We start from the raw sequence: 23919 nt of genomic DNA on the forward strand, positions 1-23919 counted from the left end.
TTTGGGAGTAGTAATAGATAACAAGCTAAAGATGAGTGCACAATGCAGGGCAGCGGCTTCAAAGGCTAATAAGATACTAGCATGTATTAAAAGAGGCATTGATTCAAGGGAGGAAAGCATAATTCTGTCATTATATAAAGCCCTGGTAAGACCTCACCTTGAGTTTGGAGTGCAGTTCTGGGGACCGATTGCTAAAAAAGATATTGCAGAACTAGAAAAAGTTCAGAGAAGGGCCACAAAGCTAATAAGGGGATTGGAGAAATTAACCTATGAGGAGAGGCTAGCCAAACTGGGTCTGTTCTCTTTAGAAAAAAGGCGCTTGAGAGGTGACATGATTACTTTATATAAATATATTCAAGGCCCATATACAGAGATGGCAGAAGCTCTTTTTATTCCAAGAAAATTGGTTCTGACAAGAGGTCATAATTTAAGGTTGGAGGAAAGGAGATTTAATCTCCTGCAACGGAAACGTTTTTTCACTGTAAGAGCAATAAAATTGTGGAACTCATTACCAAAGGAGGTAGTGAATGCCAATACCATAGATACATTTAAAAATAGTCTGGATAAATTTCTGTATATAAACAAAATTCATGGATATGATTGCTAGTATTAAATGGGTCACATTTTAATGGGGTTATTTAAGCTTAACTGGAGCTTTTTGTAAGTATTTTAGATTTGTATAGGTTGAACTCGATGGACTTCAGTCTTTTTTCAACCTTATCTACTATGTTACTATGTTACAAGATTCTGTACAGGCATAATAATGAAAATGTCTAAAAATGAAGAAAAACTCAAGGGAAATATGAGAAAATATTTGTTTAATAAAAATGAGAGAACTGTTTAGCAGAAGAATTAGGAAATATGCAGTAAATGATTACAGCACAACTGGAGAAGATATAAGGGACCTGTGTTTGGAGTCTACAATAAAATACATTACATTATAGAAAGCAATAAAAATACTTTTGTTCCTATCACATACATGTATCACTGGCAATTAAACATTTTAATAGTATTTATGTATGAACAAAGGTTCAGTAAATATGTTCTTACATGTGTGTTTAAATTCACTTACAAGAAACTAAAGTCTAAGCTTGCATTGCATAAAATAAAAAAAAAATGTTATTCTTAATCAAAATCTATCAAAATGAATGAAGCTTCTCATCACTGGGAGACAAATCAGGCCTAAAGCGTTTCAACTTTCTCTACCATAATCATAGACCATTATCTCCTGTGGTGTCAGGAATGCTCTAGTATTAGACACCAGGTAGTTTAATGAGTAAGTATCTATACACTATGTAATCACTGTCTTTTTAGGGCAAGTAGGCAAATAATGTATGGATGTTAAGATTAGAAAAATACTTCCAAGCTTACGATGATCATAATAAAAAGCAAGTACCTTACACAGGCCATCTTTATGGACCTTTTATCACCTATTAAAACCAACAACTGGGCCATTTTTTTTAGCTTTTTACAATCTTTCACTACAGCCAGACAGTGCTAGCTCATGTGTGATCGCTTTCAAGGGAGAATAATAATGGATTTGCAAGAAACAGCGCTAATGGAATAAAATGCAAGATTGTAAAGAAAATAAAAACCTGAGATATGGGGCAGTCTGCAGGTGCTTAGATACAGGTAATCTTAGAGGTAAAAAATATATTAATATAATAGTGTCCCATTAAATATAGAAAGCCATTTTCTTCTTCTTTTTCTTTCTAACTCAGTTGTGTGTCAGAGTAAGTGTTTGGTTTTATTATGTAAAATGTCATATTTATTATTATTTGTTATTGTAATATCATCAAATGGAATCAGGGCTATGGAAAATGTATATTATTCCCTGTTATTAATATTGTGATCGATGATCCCGCCCTGCATGGCAATATTCTTTTTGTTCTAATTATATTTTATCTTTTGTGTTTTTTAATGAATTTGAAAATAAAGGAAAAGAGATATTTAAAAAAAATAATAATTAAGAAAGCCGTGCAAGTATTTTTGGACCACTATGTCCAAGATGGATTAAGGCAGAGATAAAATTACAAACCTTGTTTAATCCCTATTTTTAATAAATAGTTCCATGGCATGTTATATTAATTAATGAAATATTCATTCTGGACTTCATAAGATATTCTATTATTTTACACATTTATACAGACATTTAGGGTCATATTACAAAGGTACGCTAACAGATAACCGTAAGTGAAAAGCGGTTTATCGTGGGTGTTTGCACACGTCAGGTTTATTGCTCGTATTACAAGTTGAAAGTAAACGCGATCGCTTGAGCTCAATTAAAGTTAACATTTGTCGAGACAGCTTGTATTTATATATGTGTATATATGTATTTACAGACATATATACACATAAATCATATATATATATATATATATATATATATATATATATATATGTGCATTTTAGACCTTTGCAGTTAAGTAGATAACAACATGTTAAAGCATATGAATGCAATATTTATATTTAATAAAGTGTTATACTGTGTATTTACTGTAATTTTTTACATTCCAATGTTCTGCAAATAGCAGAGTATGTTCTATGTATTTTTAAATAGATATTTCTATATTTATCTGTATATAGCTATATGTTTATGTAATCATCTATATAAAGAGGTATACATTTATATTGTACTAAAATACAATAAGATATATGTAGAAATATGTATTTATGAAATACTTTCAAGTTGTAATACGAGCGCTAGCTGACGCACGCAAAAATCTTTCTTCTAATACAGAGTGCGAACGGGAGAGTTAAACACCGCTCCACTTGTAGTCTGGCCCTTAATTATTTAATCACAGGCTTAATCAATGATTTTATTAATTTATGAAGTAATTAAATCATCATTTATTTAATTAATTTCAACTAGGGTATGTGCAAGATTGCTTAGGATGAAATGTATTTGTTACTTTAGGGAGTTTTTGAATTTTGACATCATTTTGTACACATTTGTAATCCTACAGCCCCAGTGATATGGGAAAAAGGAGTTGCTATACTAATACAAATTAATGGCACAAAAAAGTACAAAAAAAATTGTAGCCTCTTTATAGGCTAGTAGTTTATCTTTATGGGCACCTAAGCAGGGGATGCAAGCATCAGGTAAGTTTATATCTTTTATTTTGTATCCTTAGCATAACATTAAACACACTTAAAGAAGGGATGTTGCCAAATAATGAGCTACTCTATCAATACATAAAACATTTTATTTTTTTACTTTTGGGTCCCTGCGTTCTGGTGTAAAACATTTAACTTACACATTAAATAAAAATGTCTGATCTTATTAACAGAAGTGATATCTAACCTACATGTTAAACAACTTTCTAATATGCTTTAACATTCACATTGAAGCAGTTAACATAACAGAACATGTCCTGTAAATCAATATAGTATGTGCTATAAATTAAAACCCACATTGTTTTCTTTCATTAATTAGACAGAGCATACAATTTTAATAAAGTTTCCATTTAATTTCTATTATGAAATTTGGTTCGTTCTAATGGTATCTTTTGCTAGAAAAATCCATAAGTAAATAGCTAGTTGTGTCTAGACCAGTACGTGGTAGTAAAAACTGCTGCCACCTAGTGTTATTGCAAATATATAACATTATTTAAAGTATTCTTACATAACTGCTGCCATTCATTGCTCCAGAAACGCACATGCTCCTGAGCCTACCTATTAGTTTTGCAACAGGATGCCAAGAGTAAATTTGCCAATAAAAATTAATTGTAAACTTTGTTAAAATTGTACCCTCTATCGCTTCATATGTCTTTAACCCTTTGAGTGCTAAGCACTTTCCCACCTGGGTGCTAAGCTGTTTAAAGGTTTTTTTGGGGGGTTTAAATATTTATTTTTTACCTTTTTTTTTTCAGATCCCCAATACTTACACTGTTGAAAAGGTTAGGCGATTACCTTTCCAACGGTAGGTCTTGGGGTTCTGTAGCTGCTTAAATGCCTGAGATACAGGCTTCTAAGCAGCATGCCCCCTTTTTCTATTCTTAAAGGGACAGACAAAACCAGATTTTGTTGTTGTTTTAAAAGATAGATAATCACTTAATTACCAATTCCCCAGTTTTGCATAACCAACACAGTTATAATTATACACGTTTTACCTCTGTAATTACCTTGCATCTACGCCTCAGCAGACTGCCCCCTAATTTCAGTTCTTTTGACAGACTTGCAGTTTAGCTAATCAGAGCTGTCTCCATGGTAAATTCACATGCATGAGCTCAATGTTATCTATATGAAACGCGTGAACTAATACCCTCTAGTGGTGAAATGCTTTGGATTAGAGGCGGCCTTCAAGGTCTAAGAAATTAGCATATGAACCTCCTAGGTTTAGCTTTCAACTAAGAATACCAAGAGAATAAAACAAAATAGGTGCTAAAAGTAAATTTGAAAGTTGTTTAAAATTACATGCCCTATTTTGGACTTGACTGTCCCTTTAACATTGTTATTTTTAAATAAAGTTGCGCGGTGACGTCATCATGTCATTGCGCGTGACGTCACCGCACATAGCGTGAAGCCCCGGCGATGTCTGTCACTATACAGGCCTGATCGCCATGGTATGAGCGGGGGGAGCCCTCAGATCTCCCTCAAGATGGGAGAGTGCTAGCGACGGCTCTGAGCCGTCGTTAGCACATGAGCGGGAAACTCTGCCATCGTTAGCACTAAAAGGGTTAAATGTAGCTTCCGTTTAGTAAAGTGAAAACCCTGAAAAACATTGAGAAGCAAAAAAGTATTTTCCTTTCAGGTTCATCCACAAATGAAAGAAATTAATTTGTTCAGGAATACTGGAATATGAACTCAGGTGGCTTAACTAAGTCAAACCGCTACACTTCTAATGGTTCAGAGTGTCATAGAAAAGAAAGCCAGTAAATAGCAGAGCGGAATTAGAAACATAGGTTTTGATGGCAGATAGAAACCAGCAGGCCCATCTAGTCAGTGCATATGTCTAAATGAAGTGTAGGCTAATTAATTCTAAGAATATCCTAATGCATATTGCAGTCATGCTTAAATTCCCTTATGATATCTATTTAATCTCTATTGGAAATGTGTTCCATGAATCAATCACCATTTCTGTAAAGAGGTGATCCCATAACCTACCCTCTCCAGCTTGAGATCATAACCCAATGTTTTCATAATGCTCTGCTAATTTTCTAAAACAGATTGAAGAGCTTATGTCAGTTACAATAATTACATTTAAATAATGAAATAAAAAATTAAATAGGTAATACCTATTGATAATAAAATATTAGTAAAACTAATTAAAAAATATGTCATTTTGTTTAAACCATTACTAGCTTTATCAAACAAGGAATCGTACAAATATTAAAAATATGTAACGATTTTTTTAAAATTATATATATATAAATCTGTTGTTGAAATAAGAATTAAACAATAAAAAATATATATCATACACAACTTTTACCTATAGCTTGTTATTATTAAATTAAGAAACAAACAAAAAAAAAACACTTTATGTTATCCACTAAACAGAAAGTTTCCATTAATGGCAAAAAAGTAATTTTCCAAAATGTGTTAATGGAAAGCACCACAAATGAGATTTGATATGCTACTATATATCCTGTTACTTCCTAGATAACCACAGGGATGCATTAAAATTAGTCATTTTGTCCCGCTTCCCCACTTGTGTGCTGGATAATATCAATAACTCAATCATCTCAATGGGGAGCCGCCAGGAAAAAGACCAGATATTCCAGTATAAACATTACTTTCCTTGTGTTAATTTTTATAGTTAACAGATTACACATGTGGTTATATGCGATGTGTGTGTGTTTTATTGTATTGTTTTTTTGTTTTGTTTTTGGAATACAGATAGAAAATAGTTGATTCTGTAAACACCCTTCTCGAGTCCCACAGCTTAGTAAACTTTGGTTATCAACACATTTGTCAGCAACATATGCATTACCTTTGAGCAGACTGAGATATAGGGGCATATGTATCAAGCTCCGTATGGAGCTTGATGTCCCGTGTTTCTGGCGAGCCTGCAGGCTCACCAGAAACACCAGTTATGAAGCAGCGGTCACAAAGATCGCTGCTCCATAACCTGTCCGCCTGCTCTGAGCAGGCGGACACACATCGCCGGAAATCAACCCGATCGAGTACGATCGGGTTGATTGACAACCCCCTGCTGGCGGCCGATTGGTATGGCCCCAAGTTATGAAAGTCTGGCGGACCTGATCCGACAGTGCAGATCAGGTCTGCTAGACTTTGCTGAATACAGCAAGCAATACGCTCGCCGTATTCAGCATTGCACCAGCAGCTCACAAGAGTGTGGGGGGGTGTCAATCAACCCGATCGTACTCGATCGGGTTGATTTCCGGCGATGTGTGTCCGCCTGCTCAGAGCAGGCGGACAGGTTATGGAGCAGCGGTCTTTGTGATCGGAACAGCCAATAGAATGCAAGATCAATCTGATTGGCTGATTGGATCAGGTATAATGTAGGTTGCGGCGGTGTACGGAGCGGCAGATTAGGGGTTAATAATATAATGCAGGTGTCAGCGATAGCGGGGGTGGCAGATTAGGGGTTAATAAGTGTAAGGTTAGGGGTGTTTAGAATCGGGGTTCATGTTAGGGTGTTAGGTGCAGACTTAGAAACTGTTTCCCCATAGGAAACAATGGGGCTGCGTTAGGAGCTTAACGCTGCTTTTTTGCAGGTGTTAGGTTTTTTTTCAGCCCAAACTACCCCATTGTTTCCTATGGGGGAATCGTGCACGAGCACGTTTTTCCAGCTATCCACTACCGTAAGCAACGCTGGTATTGAGAGTTGAAGTGGCGGTAAATATGCCTTTACGCTCCCTTTTTGGAGCCTAACGCAGCCCTTCAGACAACTCTAAATACCAGCGTTGTCTTAAGGGTGCGCTGGGAAAAAAAGCTGCGTTAGCTACACGGGTCTTTACCGACAAAATTCTAAATCTAGGCGAATGTTTTGAATTCTTAGTAGTGAACTTCATTCCTAATGACTGACCTGGAACATTTGAACCTTAGCAGAATATTGAGTCTATTAGTTTTTTCCTCTTGAAGTATTAGACTATTTTCATCACTCAACAACATTTTTGCTTTCCGTCTTGATGCTGTTCCCTTTCACTTATGAACACATCAAATTTCCTATTGTCTTACAAATATTGCTCAGTATATCTTTTGTCTTTGCTTTTTACACTTATGGAATAACAACTTATATCACTTATTTAAAAGAACATTAGAAAGTGAAGACTATTCAGTCTAAATGTTTATAGCATGTAATTTTTGCACTACTGACAAATATATCTTACTATGGGCTACAATTTGATAACCAAGAACATTCAATCTGGTATTACAAGTTGATTGTCAAAATAATTAACTAAATCATTTTAATGTGCCCAATAAATATATAGGACCAGAATATTACACTTGGCGCGCGACATGCAAACACTGTCAAAAGTAAATTAGTAACATGCGTGGCTTAGCTTGCATATTACAAGTTAAAAGTAAGTTGTTTGTGCGAGTGAGTCGGCACGCACTAACTTCATGACTTCGGATATTGCGCCTACGCTAACTTCTTCTCCCTAGAGACTTAAATGGAGAGTGCAAACTGAAAAAAGAACACTTATCCCTCGCACACTAATCCAATGCGAATTAGACCAAGTGCGCTAACCGAAAGGTAGTTAGGAATATTTTACATTCTTCAGACATGTGGAGAAAAACAATAATATTATAAATATTTTTTTTGCTTTATGGCGAGTGCTCTCTACTGATTTTGCTTGATATCTATACTTGGGAAGCACCCCGGACTTTCTATTTAGGAACAGAGAGTGCTGGTTTATTTATTATATATATATATATATATATATATATATATATATATATATATATATATATATGTATATATATATATATAAATATATATATATACATACAATTATATATATTATTTTAATAAAAATAAAATTTTATTTTAAGTGAATCACCTCCGGCTATAGCACACTTTGGCTTAGCGTACCTTCAGGTTAGTAACTCAAGTGAAAGCAAGCCCCATAGAAGTCTATGAGAAACGGGAGTTAGTGCGGCCGCTGTATCTGACCTCCATATATTAGCAAGTCTGAGGCTTACACTTGAACGCAACCATTTTACATTCAACTTTTAATATGAGCTCAAGAATAAGAAAGTTATTGATTTAAGCCATCATTTTTTAATAGTAAATACACTAAATACATAATAATGTAATATTTACTCAACTGTTTAGATTTTTTATGTAATAAATATACATTCATATTTTAGTTCTAAATGAGTATCCTGTCTTGAAAAATGCAGCCAATGTGGAATTCTAAGTATTTCTATGATACGTATAATATATTGCAAACAATTGTTATAGCATTAAAGAGGTATGTTGTGTCAACAAGGCAGTAATGACTGACTAATCTCTAGCTAACTAACTTTTAGTAAAAGTAAGAATATAACACATATATGGATAATATGGATAATCTGCTCCAAAGCAAGAAAATAAAAATGAAATAATAAATATCAATTAAAACTACTTCAGGTACAATAAACAAATGCAAGTCTGCATTAAATGCTTTTCAATCATTTGAGTAAACAAAAGTCACCTAGATTACGAGTTTTGAGCGCTATAGGAAAAGTAAAGAATGCAACAAAAGTGGCGTTATTTAATTCCCTATAGCGATGCCATTGCAAGTTTTGTAAAACCCAGCTTGTGCATGCGATTTGGATATTTTAAGCTCCATACCGCACCAAAAACAAGCGTTAATTTGACGTGCTCGTGCATGCTTTCCCTATAGACATCAATGGGGAGAGCTGGCAAAAAAAGTCTAACGCTTGCGATTGCGGAAACAAAAGCTCCGTAATGCAACCCCATTGATGTCTATGGGGAAAAAGAAAATACAATTTAAACCTAACACCCTACATAAACCCTGAGTCTAAACACCCCTAATCTGCTGCCCCTGACATCGCCGACACCTGCCTACAGTCATTAACCCCTAATTTGCCGCTCCCGATATCACCGCCACCCAAATAAAATTATTAAGCCCTAATCTGCCGCTCCCGATATCGCCGCCACTATACTAAAGTTATTAACTCCTATTCCGCCGCACACCAACATCGCCACAGCTATATTAAATTTATTAACCCCTAAACCTCTGGCCTCCCACATCACTACCACTAAATAAACCTATTAATCCCTAAACCGTCAGCCCCCCCACATCGCAACAACCTAAATTAAACTATATTAACCCCTAAACCTAACCCTAACGTAACCCTAACCCTAATCCTAACCCTAACACCCCCTACAGTTATTAACTAAATAATACCTAGTTAAAACTAAATACATACTTACCTGTAAAATAAAAACTAAGAAAGGTTTTATTTTTATTTCACAGTTACATTTACATTTATTTTAACTAGGTAGACTTGTTAGTAAATAGTTATTAACTATTTACTAACTACCTAGTTAAAATAAATACAAACTTACCTGTGAAATAAAACCTAACTTGCCTTACACTAAAACCTACCATTACAAAAAAAAACAAAAAACAAAATTATCCAAAAAAATAAAGATTATTCCTTTTCTAATACCCATTAAAAAAAAAAAAAAAAAACACCCCAAAATAAAAAAACCTAGAATAAACTACCAAAGGCCCTTAAAAGGGCATTTTGGGGGGGGGGGGCTTAAAAGGGCCTTTTGTAGGGCATTGCCCTGAGTTAAAAAGCTCTTTTGCTAAAAAATACAAACACCCCCTAACACTATACAAACCCCCACCCCCCAAATTACCAAGGGCCCTTAAAAGGGCCTTTTGGAGGGGCCTTAAATGGGCCTTTTGTAGGGGATTGTCCTGAAATAAACAGCTCTTTTGCTAAAAAAAATAATACAAACACCCCTAACACTATACAAACCCCCACCCCCCAAACTACCAAGGACCCTTAAAAGGGCCTTTTGGGGGCCCTTAAATGTCCTTTTGTAGGGCATTGCCATAACTTAAACAGCTCTTTTGCTAAAAAGAAAAACACCCCCTAAAAATATACATTACACCAAATAACAAACAAATTATATATAAAAAAATTATTCCTATTCTGATACCCTTAAAAAAAACACCCCAAAATAATAAACATAATCTAGAATAAACTACCAATGGCCCTTAAAGAGGCCTACATTGCCCTAAGTTAAACAGCTCTTTTACCTGGTAAAAAATGCAAAGTCCCACTAACATTACAAACCCTCACCCTCCAAACCCACAAAATAAAAAAAAACTATTTAAAAAACCTTAGCTACCCATTGCCCTGAAAAGGGTATTTGGATGGTCATTGCCCTTAAAAAGGGCATTTAGCTCTTTTACTGCCCAAACCCTAATCTAAAAATAAAACCCACCCAAATAACCCTTAAAAAAACCTAACACTAACTCCAAGACGATCCACTTACAGTTTTTGAAGTCCCGCTTGAACGATGTTCATTCCAGCGAAAAAGTCTTCATCCAGGCGGCCTCTTCAATCTTCATCCTGGCGGAGGAGTCTTCATCCAAGCGGCGAGAAGTCTTCATCCAGGCGGCCTCTTCAATCTTCATCCTGGCGGGATTAATAGGTAGTTTATGGGTTGTAGTGTACTTTTTATCACATTAGTTATGAGTTTTATGTTACAGTTTTGTAGCGTAACACTCATAACTACTGACTTAAGATGGCAATACGGATCTTGTGGTTATAGGCTGTAACCTTTGCTTTTTAGCCTCACTGCAAAACTCTTAATACCGGCGCTATGGGAATCCCATTAAAAAAACGTCATTTTTATGAGTGCGGTATTGACGTTGCGTTACAGGCTAAAAGGCTTGCGGTACAGCTATACCAACAAGACTTGTAATGGCTGCGGTGCTGTTTTAACGCTGAAGATACCATATTTTCAGCATTAAAAGATGAACGCACAAACTTGTAATCTAGCTGAGTATTAATTAACAAAGGCAATGCATAGGAGCAGTATATTTTACTACTAACTGCACCTTGAAACTCTCCTGGTAATACAATAAGCTATTAAAAAAGACAACAATATTACCCTTCCACCCATCACCCGATCTTAGAACTCCATGGCTGTACCATTGAATCCTATGAACTGCTGCAGTATGTCTGAAAATAAGTCACATGGCAATCTGCAGGCAGTTTCTAAGCTAGATATTACAGCCATAAAAATGCTGTAGTCAAAGGGTACGGAAGAGGTGGGGTTTATCTTTAATGTATAACCTTTAAGAAAAAGTCTAAATGGGGTGTTTTTCCAAAACATAACAGGCTTCACTGATATAGAGCAGTATACATTTTTATTAATTTGATTGTTATTCAACAATATCCACTTTGTTAATTGCATAAACATGATACATCTTTATAACATACTATAAGATTTTTCTAAATACACCAAGGTCCTACTACTAACAGGGCTGGTTTTAAGCATAATGTTTGAAGAATGGTAGTTTAATCATAATAACTATGCCACTGCTGACGTAAGAGACACTAAACATAAGACATCCATATACATGAACTCATTGGATTTTTGAAGTTGGACCCTCTCCTCTTCAGAGGACAGATGTATATCACATCACAATGATAGACATAGAGAGATAAATCAGAAAGTCACTTTAGCTAGAATATAACACAAAGTTAAACAGTAGCTTTTAAACATGAACCCCTTTATTGCACTCGACGACATGGCCTCCCCTTGCACTTACCCTCAAATCACTGGTGCCAGGAATCCGGGGGAAACTCTAAGGCCCACATGTACTATAAGGCGAGGGGAAAAACTTCTCAATTTGAGAAGTTGTCTGCTCGCCTTCACGGTATATGGCAGCAGATTCCGTTTGTCCATTGCCCTGCTTTGTACATTGCGAGAAGCAGGCTTGCATGTACTAGCCTGTCCTGCAAGTGCTCCGGAACAGCTTATGCTGCTTTGCACATGGAGCCCCTAGGGCCAGTTTATCTAAAGCTCTCTGTGGTTGTGAGATTTTCTAAGAAATCTGGTCAGTATGTCTTAATTCTCCAAAGGCAGTTTCTACCTTGAAAACAGTGTGTCTTTCAAAGGGCTGTTACCTGATTTTAAGTATGTGAATGTGAGGCATACATTTCAATAGGGCTCACAAAAGATCATAATTTAAAAAACATATAAAATGATTACATTAAAAATGTAAATAAAAATACGCAATAAAAAAATTGAAGGTATGTAGGAAAGTTGCACAGTTCAAACCATAATAAATCTACAATGTAATACGTATTGTTTTCCTTATTGTTAAATTAGTTTCTCTGCCCCTGCAAGTGGGCTGAACAGGGACGTAGCTGATATTTCTCCTCTAGGTCTAGTGTATTATCTAAGCATTTTCCCCCTGTAGTTCTCGCTGTTTTTTCTTGCAAACTTAGAGGTGGTGAGATTGCGTGAAAATTTGCAATACCCTAATAGAAAACATAGGTACTGTACACTGACAGCAGAGTAATCTGAACTGTATTAGCTACAGGATTTATTTTTTAAAATGCACTCTTGCAAATCCAGACCTTAGAGTTTTGCACTTTCACAAGAAGAAATCTGGGTCTCAAAATAGCCAAATGCTGCTGGTAGTGGCCATATTGGCCATTTGTTCATAATGAATGTTCTGAAAGCTCATCACTAAATATATATATTATCTCCCCTATTTGAGAGGAACAGTCCCTAATTCTGAACTCTGGATGGTCTATGTGCAGGGCTAAGGGTAATTTTGCAACTCAGGACAGATATGGGCTGCTCAGACATGCCCTCTGTTTGCACGGACATGCCCACAATCACACCAAATATAAACATTTGACCTCTCCCCTCTTGAAAACCCCACCTGCAAAATGTCAATAGCCCCCTAAACCTTCTGAGTCAATTATAGGTGTGTGTGTGTGTGTGTATAAGTGTGTGCTGATATTAATATATAATAATTTATTTAGCTCTACAATTGCAGCTAATAAAACCAAGTATTATGGTGGAAGCCCAGAGGCGGTTTCAGCAAATGTGTACACTTGTGCCATAGGTACTCCACCCGTATCCTAGAGGATAAAAAAAGAAATCAGTAGGTAAATACAACTTGACATCACTTCATTAATTTAAGTTATCTGCCTGGGAGTCAAAATCCTTTTTACTTCAGGCTTTGTTTCCGGCATATTTCTTTGTAGGCAGCTCTTTCACCACTGTGTAATTATCCAATGTCTCTATACAAAGCCAAGGAGAAACCCTTGCTGTATTTACCAATCTACTAATTTTACACCTAATAAATTCCATGTAATATTTTTGTTTACTAAGATTATAAAAGTTGTTCTAAATTTTTCAGCTTAAAAATCCAGTTCCTATGCTACAAAAATACCCTGTGACAGCCTTAGAGAAATATAATTGCACGTGTAGTTGTCTTTTTTTGTAAAGTCATTCAAACAACACTTTGCAGAATCCTATTACTCAATATTACTTTTAATGATTAATCCTATTGTTCAATAAAATGTACCCAATTAAACTTTGATAGTAAAACATCATCTTAAAATATCTTAAAACATAATACACAGCATACACCACAATATTTCCAGCTTCCAAACATTTTTTTAAATATAAACAGTAGTCAAAGCATGATAGCAATATAAACAGCCAATGTATAAACATTTAGTTCAATCTAATATTAAAGAACATAGGTTACAATCATTCCTAGGAAATGTAATCTATAACCTTTCTTTTAAATGAAGCTATAAACGCAATCCCAATTGCTAGATTAGATGACCTGAGATTGAAGGTAGAAATACATTATGGTTAATGTGAGATGCATTATGATTGTGATGTGGCGGAATAAATGCAAAGTAGGAGGTTAAACATAAACATACATTTGAAATTATACATACGTTGGCATAGAAAGAGAATATTGTTGAAGGGATGAAAACCAAGGAAGTAAAGCAAATGTAATATTATTGCTGTATAAATAGGATTTTAAAGAGGTAAAACCTACAGCTATAGCATACGCCAAAATAAAACCAAGGTCTGGTTCCTTAGATAAACCCTAAATACAGAAGTGGCTCTATCAAAAGGACTTTCATTATACAGATCGGAACCCACAGAAACAAGACAGTCCTTATATTAAAATATATCATTTTATTTAGAAATATTACAATAAAACAGGTTTCAGCAGCTCACATGACTTTATTTTATTCACAAGTTGTTCCTTATTCATAGATGTTCAGTTATTTAAGCTGATTAAGAGCCCAACGTTTTACCAAAACACACAAAACCAAATCACAAAATCACTTCAGCCCCTCCCTCATGACATTCAACAATGTGCATCATCAACTGAATGTCCCCAACCAAATACAATCAATGAGAATGTCTGGTAGTTAATGTAACATGAAATTGCTGGGCACAGTAGCATGTTTACTAATCACCATGGTATATTATTTCCTCATACAACTTCAGCTCACTTTAAAGTGTTCTCTTATTTAACCCCTTACAGAAGCCAGTTGGTAAAGCTGTGATTTGTTATACTGCAAGCTGCCATCTTGGAAAGAGCGTATTGCTGCATCCTGTGATAGAAGCTAGTGCTGTGAGAGCTGTATTTTACAATATGGGTTAGGTTTCACAATAGGAACCAGAATTTTATGTTTTTATTTTTACATAGTTTAAACGTTACATAGCAGATAAAAAAGCCCTCAGGAATAATATACAGCAATGCAAAAACATAAAGCTATAATTTAAACTAATAAAGGCACATTTTGAAAGATCTTAAAGAAAAAAACATTTGCTATATGTTCATGACAAATTCATTTTTTTTTTAAATAAGACTTGTAATTACAAATGAAAAAGCTAGACAACCATCATATTAAATAATGTTGTAGGTGGACGTGCACATGTTAAAAATAGATACCATAGCACTCTGGTAACCAAAATGACAACTCTGTGTTTCATACTTATATTTGCCAATTGATACAATTATGAATTTGTATTTTTGGCAAATGTCTAGATCCAAAATTAGTTTGGAACCATGTTCACCTAAATCTACAAACAAGTAAAGTACATATGATTTCTGTGAAGCTATTTGTATAGATAAAATGAATAGTATTCAAAAGTTCACACTGCCAAATAGTTTTGCTAATTAAAGATTGTGTTTGCAAAAACAAATAAATAAAAGTTATAAATTGACAATAAAAAAGTAAAAACTATAAATATATTTTCTTATTTACTTTTTATCACCATAAACAATTATTTCTGCTATATGATTTCTATATTTAATTACAACTGGATTGTGTAAGATTTTCTTTTGACATGAATTAAATATATGCCAAAAACAGAGGCAACTATCTATCTTATCAAGGTAATTTGTAGCAACATTTAATTTGAGAAAGCAAAGTGAATAACGCAAACATACACAAACTTTATTTGTAACATATTTCTAGCTGACAATATTGAATTCATGTTGTGACTATTTGATTTTTTTTTGCATTGTCTCAGCACAATAACAAAAGAAATTAAAAGGGTACTTACCTGGTTATAAAAGAAAAAATACCACAACACTGGTTTCTTACAGTTTTTATCCAGTTTTTATAATGAAAGCTCAAATAAACAGAATATAGAAAATACAAAAATAATATAGCAAGTTGGTCTTGGATAACTTATTTTCTATAAAATATGCAGAAATCTTATATTCCCTGTTAAACTGCTTGTACATCTGATTATTAACATTAACATATTTTGTTATCAACTTACCTTCCTCACAGTTATTTCCAATGAACCCAGGACAGCACCTCCATTCCAGGGTAGTCACTGTTCGGTATGACAGTTTGTATAATGGTCTTAAATGAGTCCTGTAACTAACAAAATTAGATGTATACCATGTTAGGTTAAGTACTAATATGAAGACATAAATGGTAGTAAAAATGTATGATTTATCACACAAATTAATATAAAACATTTTGATATATTAACCGCTTGTGTTTCTGTTGGTCTTTGTTGTGTTCCTACCGGTCATTAGTGACTGTTCCTGCTGATCATTGCTGCCTGTTACGGTCTCGGTTACTACTGTCTGCGTTCCTGCCGGCCTTTACTTTCTGAGTTTCTGCTGATCAGCACTACCTCTGTTTCTGGGTACATTACTGCCTGTTTTCTAATTAGCTACTGCTACTGGCCATTTTGCCTGTGTTCCTGCTGACCTTTCATGCCTGTGTTCCTGCTGGCCAATCATGCCTGTATTCCTGCTGACCTATCATGCCTGTGTTCCTGCTCACCTATCATGCCTGTGTTCCTGCTGGCCAATCATGCCTGTGTTGCTGCTGACCTATCATGCCTATGTTCCTGCTGACTTATCATGCCTGTGTTCCTGCTGACCTATCATGCCATGTGTTCCTGCTGACCTAACATGCCTGTGTTCCTGCTGACCTATCATGCCTGTGTTCCTGCTGGCCAATCATGCTTGTGTTCCTGCTGACCTATCATGCCTGTGTTTCTGCTGACTAATCATGCCTGTGTTCCTGCTGACCTATCATGCCTGTGTTCCTGCTATCCAATCATGCCTGTGTTCAGTCTGTTACACAATAGTGGAAGCTTTTGGATGATACTGGATCCCTATTAATCTATATTAGTTGTTACATTAATGACATAACATTGTCTACAGAATTATAGTATGATTTAAAGAACTCCCATTTGGATTCTTACTGGTACCTCTCAAGCTATATATTTTACAGATATTCAAAAGGGTACTTGTTCAGTCTACATTTAAGAAATTAAACAGACCACAAACATTATAAATTTACACAATATCAAACTTTAAACAAATTTAAACAATAAAAAATGTTCCCACATTGTAATACTCTAGGACACAAACATTAACGGCTAGATTTGGAGTTTTGTCGGTAACGACCCGAAAAACTAACGCCGGCTTTTTTCTGGCCGCACCATAAAAATAACTCTGGTATTGAGAGTCCACATAAAGGCTGCGTTAGGCTCCAAAAAAGGAGCGTAGAGCATTTTTAACGCAGCTTCAACTCTCGATACCAGAGTTGCTTACGGAAGCGGCCAGCCTCAAAAACGTGCTCGTGCACGATTCTCCCATAGGAAACAATGGGGCTGTTTGAGCTGAAAAAAAACCTAACACCTGCAAAAAAGCCGCGTTCAGCTCCTAACGCAGCCCCATTGTTTGCTATGCGGTAACACTTCCTACGTCTGCACCTAACACCCTAACATGTACCCCGAGTCTAAACACCCCTAACCTTACACTTATTAACCCCTAATCTGCCACCCCCGCTATCGTCGACCCCTGCATATTATTATTAACCCCTAATCTGTCACTCCGTAAACCGCCGCTACTTACATTATCCCTATGTACCCCTAATCTGCTGCCCTAACATCGCCGACCCCTATATTATATTTCTTAACCCCTAATCTGCCCCCCACAACGTCGCCTCCACCTGCCTACACTTATTAACCCCTAATCTGCCGACAGCAAAGCGCCACCACCTACGTTATCCTTATGTACCCCTAATCTGCTGCCCCTAACACCGCCGACCCCTGTATTATATTTATTAACCCCTAATCTGCCCCCCTCAACGTCGCCTCCACCTGCCTACACTTATTAACCCCTAATCTGCCGACCGGACCTGAGCGCTACTATAATAAAGTTATTAACCCCTAATCTGCCTCACTAAACCTATAATAAATAGTATTAACCCCTAATCTGCCCTCCCTAACATCGCCGACACCTAACTTCAATTATTAACCCCTAATCTGCCGACCGGAGCTCACCGCTATTCTAATAAATGTATTAACCCCTAAAGCTAAGTCTAACCCTAACACTAACACCCCCCTAAATTAAATATAATTTTAATCTAATTAAATTAATTAACTCTTATTAAATAAATTATTCCTAATTAAAGCTAAATACTTACCTGTAAAATAAATCCTAATATAGCTACAATATAAATTCAAATTATATTATAGCTATTTTAGGATTAATATTTATTTTACAGGTAACTTTGTATTTATTTTAACCAGGTACAATAGCTAAATTAGTTAAAATAATTACAAATTTACCTGTAAAAGAAATCCTAACCTAAGTTACAATTAAACCTAACACTATACTATCAATAAATTAATTAAATAAACTACCTACAATTAACCTAACACTACACTATCAATAAATTAATTAAATACAATTCCTACAAATAAACACAATTAAATAAACTTGCTAAAGTACAAAAAATAAAAAAGAACTAAGTTACAAAAAATAAAAAAATATTTACAAACATAAGAAAAATATTACAACAATTTTAAACTAATTACACCTACTCTAAGCCCCCTAATAAAATAACAAAGCCCCCCAAAATAAAAAAATGCCCTACCCTATTCTAAATAACTAAAGTTCAAAGCTCTTCTACCTTACCAGCCCTGAACAGGGCCCTTTGCGGGGCATGCCCCAAGAAATACAGCTCTTTTGCCTGTAAAAAAAAATACAATACCCCCCCCAACATTACAACCCACCACCCACATACCCCTAATCTAACCCAAACCCCCCTTAAATAAACCTAACACTAAGCCCCTGAAGATCTTCCTACCTTATCTTCACCATACCAGGTTCACCGATCCGTCCTGAAGAGCTCCTCCGATGTCCTGATCCAAGCCCAAGTGGGGGGCTGAAGAGGTCCATGATCCGGATGAAGTCTTCATCCAAGCGGGAGCTGAAGAGGTCCATGATCCGGATGAAGTCTTCTATCAACGGCATCTTCAATCTTCTTTCTTCCGGATCCATCTTGCAGACCTCCGACGCGGAACATCCTGCCAGCCCGACGGACTAACGACGAATGACGGTTCCTTTAAGGGACGTCATCCAAGATGGCGTCCCTCGAATTCTGATTGGCTGATAGGATTCTATCAGCCAATCGGAATTAAGGTAGGAATATTCTGATTGGCTGATGGAATCAGCCAATCAGATTCAAGTTCAATCCGATTGGCTGATTCAATCAGCCAATCAGATTGAGCTCGCAATCTATTGGCTGTTCCGATCAGCCAATAGAATGCGAGCTCAATCTGATTGGCTGATTGGATCAGCCAATCGGATTGAACTTGATTCTGATTGGCTGATTCCATCAGTCAATCAGAATATTCCTACCTTAATTACGATTGGCTGATAGAATCCTATCAGCCAATCGGAATTCGAGGGACGCCATCTTGGATGACGTCCCTTAAAGGAACCATCATTCGTCGTTAGTCCGTCGGGCCAGCAGGATGTTCCGCGTCGGAGGTCTGCAAGATGGATCCGGAAGAAAGAAGATTGAAGATGCCGTTGATAGAAGACTTCATCCGGATCATGGACCTCTTCAGCTCCCGCTTGGATGAAGACTTCATCCGGATCATGGACCTCTTCAGCCCCCCGCTTGGGCTTGGATCAGGACATCGGAGGAGCTCTTCAGGACGGATCGGTGAACCTGGTATGGTGAAGATAAGGTAGGAAGATCTTCAGGGGCTTAGTGTTAGGTTTATTTAAGGGGGGTTTGGGTTAGATTAGGGGTATGTGAGTGGTGGGTTGTAATGTTGGGGGGGTATTGTATGTTTTTTTTACAGGCAAAAGAGCTGTATTTCTTGGGGCATGCCCCGCAAAGGGCCCTGTTCAGGGCTGGTAAGGTAAAAGAGCTTTGAACTTTAGTTATTTAGAATAGGGTAGGGCATTTTTTTATTTTGGGGGGCTTTGTTATTTTATTAGGGGGCTTAGAGTAGGTGTAATTAGTTTAAAATTGTTGTAATATTTTTCTTATGTTTGTAAATATTTTTTTATTTTTTGTAACTTAGTTCTTTATTATTTTTTGTACTTTAGCAAGTTTATTTAATTGTATTTATTTGTAGGAATTGTATTTAATTAATTTATTGATAGTGTAGTGTTAGGTTAATTGTAGGTAGTTTATTTAATTAATTTATTGATAGTATAGGGTTTAATTGTAACTTAGGTTAGGATTTCTTTTACAGGTAAATTTGTAATTATTTTAACTAATTTAGCTATTGTACCTGGTTAAAATAAATACAGTTACCTGTAAAATAAATATTAATCCTAAAATAGCTATAATATAATTTGAATTTATATTGTAGCTATATTAGGATTTATTTTACAGGTAAGTATTTAGCTTTAATTAGGAATAATTTATTTAATAAGAGTTAAATAATTTCGTTAGATTAAAATTATATTTAACTTAGGGGGGTGTTAGTGTTAGGGTTAGACTTAGCTTTAGGGGTTAATACATTTATTAGAATAGCGGTAAGCTCCGGTCGGCAGATTAGGGGTTAATAATTGAAGTTAGGTGTCGGCGATGTTAGGGAGGGCAGATTAGGGGTTAATACTATTTATTATAGTGTTAGTGAGGCGGATTAGGGGTTAATAACTTTATTATAGTAGCGCTCAGGTCCGGTCGGCAGATTAGGGGTTAATAAGTGTAGGCAGGTGGAGGCGACGTTGAGGGGGGCAGATTAGGGGTTAATAAATATAATACAGGGGTTGGCGGTGTTAGGGGCAGCAGATTAGGGGTACATAAGGATAACGTAGGTGGTGGCGCTTTGCGGTCGGCAGATTAGGGGTTAATAAGTGTAGGCAGGTGGAGGAGACGTTGTGGGGGGCAGGTTAGGGGTTAATAAATATAATACAGGGGTCGGCGGTGTTAGGAGCAGAAGATTAGGGGTACATAAGGATAACGTAGGTGGCGGTCGGCAGATTAGGGGTTAAAAAAATTATTCGAGTGTCGGCGATGTGGGGGGACCTCGGTTTAGGGGTACATAGGTAGTTTATGGGTGTTAGTGTACTTTAGAGTACAGTAGTTAAGAGCTTTATAAACCGGCGTTAGCCAGAAAGCTCTTAACTACTGACTTTTTTCCTGCGGCTGGAGTTTTGTCGTTAGATGTCTAACGCTCACTTCAGAAACGACTCTAAATACCGGAGTTAGAAAAATCCCATTGAAAAGATAGGATACGCAATTGACGTAAGGGGATCTGCGGTATGGAAAAGTCGCGGCTGAAAAGTGAGCGTTAGACCCTATTTTGAGTGACTCCAAATACCGGCGGTAGCCTAAAACCAGCGTTAGGAGCCTCTAACGCTGGTTTTCACGGCTAACGCCAAACTCTAAATCTAGGCCTAAGAATTTACACAATATCAAACTAAAGCCAAATTTAAACAATTACAATTTTTCCCACATTGTAATACTCTAGGACACAGGTTTGACACCTGTATTGGATTCATCAATCCAGTAATAGCTGTATTGAGATTTTTATTTTGCTAATTGCAAAATGTCATACATCAAAACACAACAAATGCTCAATTCCAATCCAGGCCTCCAATAACAATATAATTATACTGATCTGTAAAGCTTTTTCAGTCTGTATATTAGTAGATCTGTTTTCTAAAAAAATTTAAACCATTTCAACATGATTTCCAAACAGCAAATTCCCTCATAAACAATTGAATTGGCATTGTAGAAAATGTACGTGTTTTGAAAAAAAAACTCTATAGAGATAGGCAATAGATTTAGAGAGTGTAACCTGTCTCTTTAAGGCTGTGAGTGATTATTTGAACTATATATACCACAGGATGGGAAGCTGAATATGAGAGTTTATTCTACTTTTAGGTCATAATAACATAGCTCAAGTAGTGAAAACTTAATATGGATTCTATTATGTATTGGCAAAGAGTTTGAAAGTGCAGTCCACTTCTGGGTTTTGTATGTGTCTAAGGAAGGTTACAAATAGTTGTGACACCCTTGGGAGTTTTCAGTGTGTTTGGTTGGAAGCCATTGTGTGTTGGCCAAACACTTTAACACACTCTTAATTTTAATGCTATTAGCCTAGCTGTGTGCATACAAGCAATATGTATACACACACACACACACACATATATATATATATATATATATATATATACATGTCTCCAGACCTAAACTCTATTGAGCATCTGTGGGGCACACTCAAATGGAAGGTGGGGGAGCGCAAGGTCTCTAACATCCACCAGCTCCGTGCTGTCGTCATAGAGGAGTGGAAGAGGACTCCAGTGGCAACCTGTGAAGCTCTGGTGAACTTCATGCACAAGAGGGTTAAGGCAGTGTTGGAAAGTAATGGTGGCCACACAAAATGTTGACACATTAGGCCCAATTTGGACATTTCCACTTAGGGTGTACTCACTTTTGTTGCTAACAGTTTAGACATTAATGGCTGTGTGTTGACTAATTTTTAGGGGACAGCAAATTTACACTGTTATACAGACTGTACACTTAATACCAAACATTGTAGCAAAGTGTAATTTCTTCAGTGTTGTCACAAAAAAAGATTAAATAAAATATTAACAAAAATGTGAGGGGTGTACTCACTTTTGTGAGATAATGTATATATATATATATATATATATATATATATATATTTATATATATATATACACATATATAAATATATATATATATATATATTATTATTATTATTATTATTATTATCGGTTATTTGTAGAGCACCAACAGATTCCGCAGCGCTATTAACAAAGACGGAGTACAACAAAACAATTATAGGGATCAACTGGGTAGAGGGCCCTGCCAAGAGTTGCACTGTTGTAGTCAGCTCTTGAGAAGGTGATCAACAAACAGCTGGACTCTTAGGCTTACATGCTAAGGGGGTTCAGGGGATAGCAATGGAGCAGAGGAACTGGTATAAAGAAAGGTTAGTGTAGGTTGTATGCATCCCTGAAAGAGTCTTTAGGGAGCACTTGAAGCTTTTACAACTAGAAGAGAGTCTTGTGGAGTGAGGCAGAGAGTTCCACAAGATGGGAGCCAGTCTGGAGAAGTCCTGTAAACGGGAGTGTGATGAGGTGACAAGAGAGGAGGAGAGTAGGAGGTTGTGAGCAGAGCGAAGGGGACGGGAGGGAGAGTATCTGGAGACAAGGTCTGAGATATAGGGGGAGCAGTGCAGTTGAGGGTTTTGTATGTCAGAATGAGAATTTTGTGTTTGATCCTAGAGGCAAGAGGAAGCCAGTGAAGAGATTGGCAGAGAGGTGCAGCAGATGAAGAGCGACGTGTAAGGAAGATGAGTCTGGCAGAGGCATTCATTATGGATTGTAAAGGAGCTAGGCGGTAGGTGGGGAGACCAGAGAGGACAGAATTGCAGTAATCGAGGCGGGAGAGAATGAGAGAGTAAATTAAAATCTTAGTTGTGTCTTGTGTAAGGAAGTGTCTAATTTTAGAGATGTTTTTAAGGTGGAAACGGCAGGCTTTAGCCAATGACTGAATGTAAGGAGTGAAAGAAAGAACTGAGTCAAATGTGACCCTGAGACATCGGGCATGCGGGGTAGGGGTAATGATGGAGTTATAGAGAGATTGGGGGTGGAGAGTTTAGAAGAAGGGGGGAAAATAAGGAGAGAGTTTTAGCTTGAGGTAGTGAGAGGACATTCAGTTGGAGATGTGAGAAAGACAGTTAGTGACACGGGTTAGCAAGGAAGGAAAAAGGTAGATTTGGGTGTCATCGGCATACAATTGATATTGTAAACCGTGGGACTTTATTAGGGAACCTAGTGATGACGTGTAGATTGAGAAGAGAAGGGGATCGAGGACAGAGCCTTGCGGTACTCCGACAGAAAGTGGTGATGGGGCAGAGGAGGCCTCAGAGAAGGCTACACTAAAGGTACGGTTTGACAGGTAGGAAGAGAGCCACGAGAGGGCTGTGTTACATATGCCGAAGGATTGGAGGGTTTGGAGCAAGAGAGGGTGGTCAACAGTGTCAAAGGCTGCGGACAGATCAAAAAGGATAAGCAGAGAGAAGTGGCCTTTTGATTTTGCTGTAAGTAGGTCATTGGTAACCTTAACAATTGCTGTCTCTGTAGAGTGATGGGGACGAAATCCAGATTGCAATGGGTCAAGGAGGGAGTTTATTGTAAGGAAATGGGATAGGCG

The 23919-nt window shown here is 36.6% G+C and overlaps 1 protein-coding gene across 1 annotated transcript in view; it reads right to left on the bottom strand.

The window, feature by feature from the left end:
- Positions 1-23919, bottom strand: part of COL26A1 (collagen type XXVI alpha 1 chain) — a 743138-nt gene that overhangs the window by 513178 nt on the left and 206041 nt on the right. The window contains exon 3 of the mRNA XM_053706263.1: positions 15731-15834. Coding sequence (XP_053562238.1) covers positions 15731-15834 — 104 coding nt within the window. The remainder of the gene's footprint in view (positions 1-15730; positions 15835-23919) is intronic.

Source organism: Bombina bombina, chromosome 3, assembly GCF_027579735.1.
Source record: "Bombina bombina isolate aBomBom1 chromosome 3, aBomBom1.pri, whole genome shotgun sequence".
NCBI lineage: Eukaryota > Metazoa > Chordata > Amphibia > Anura > Bombinatoridae > Bombina > Bombina bombina.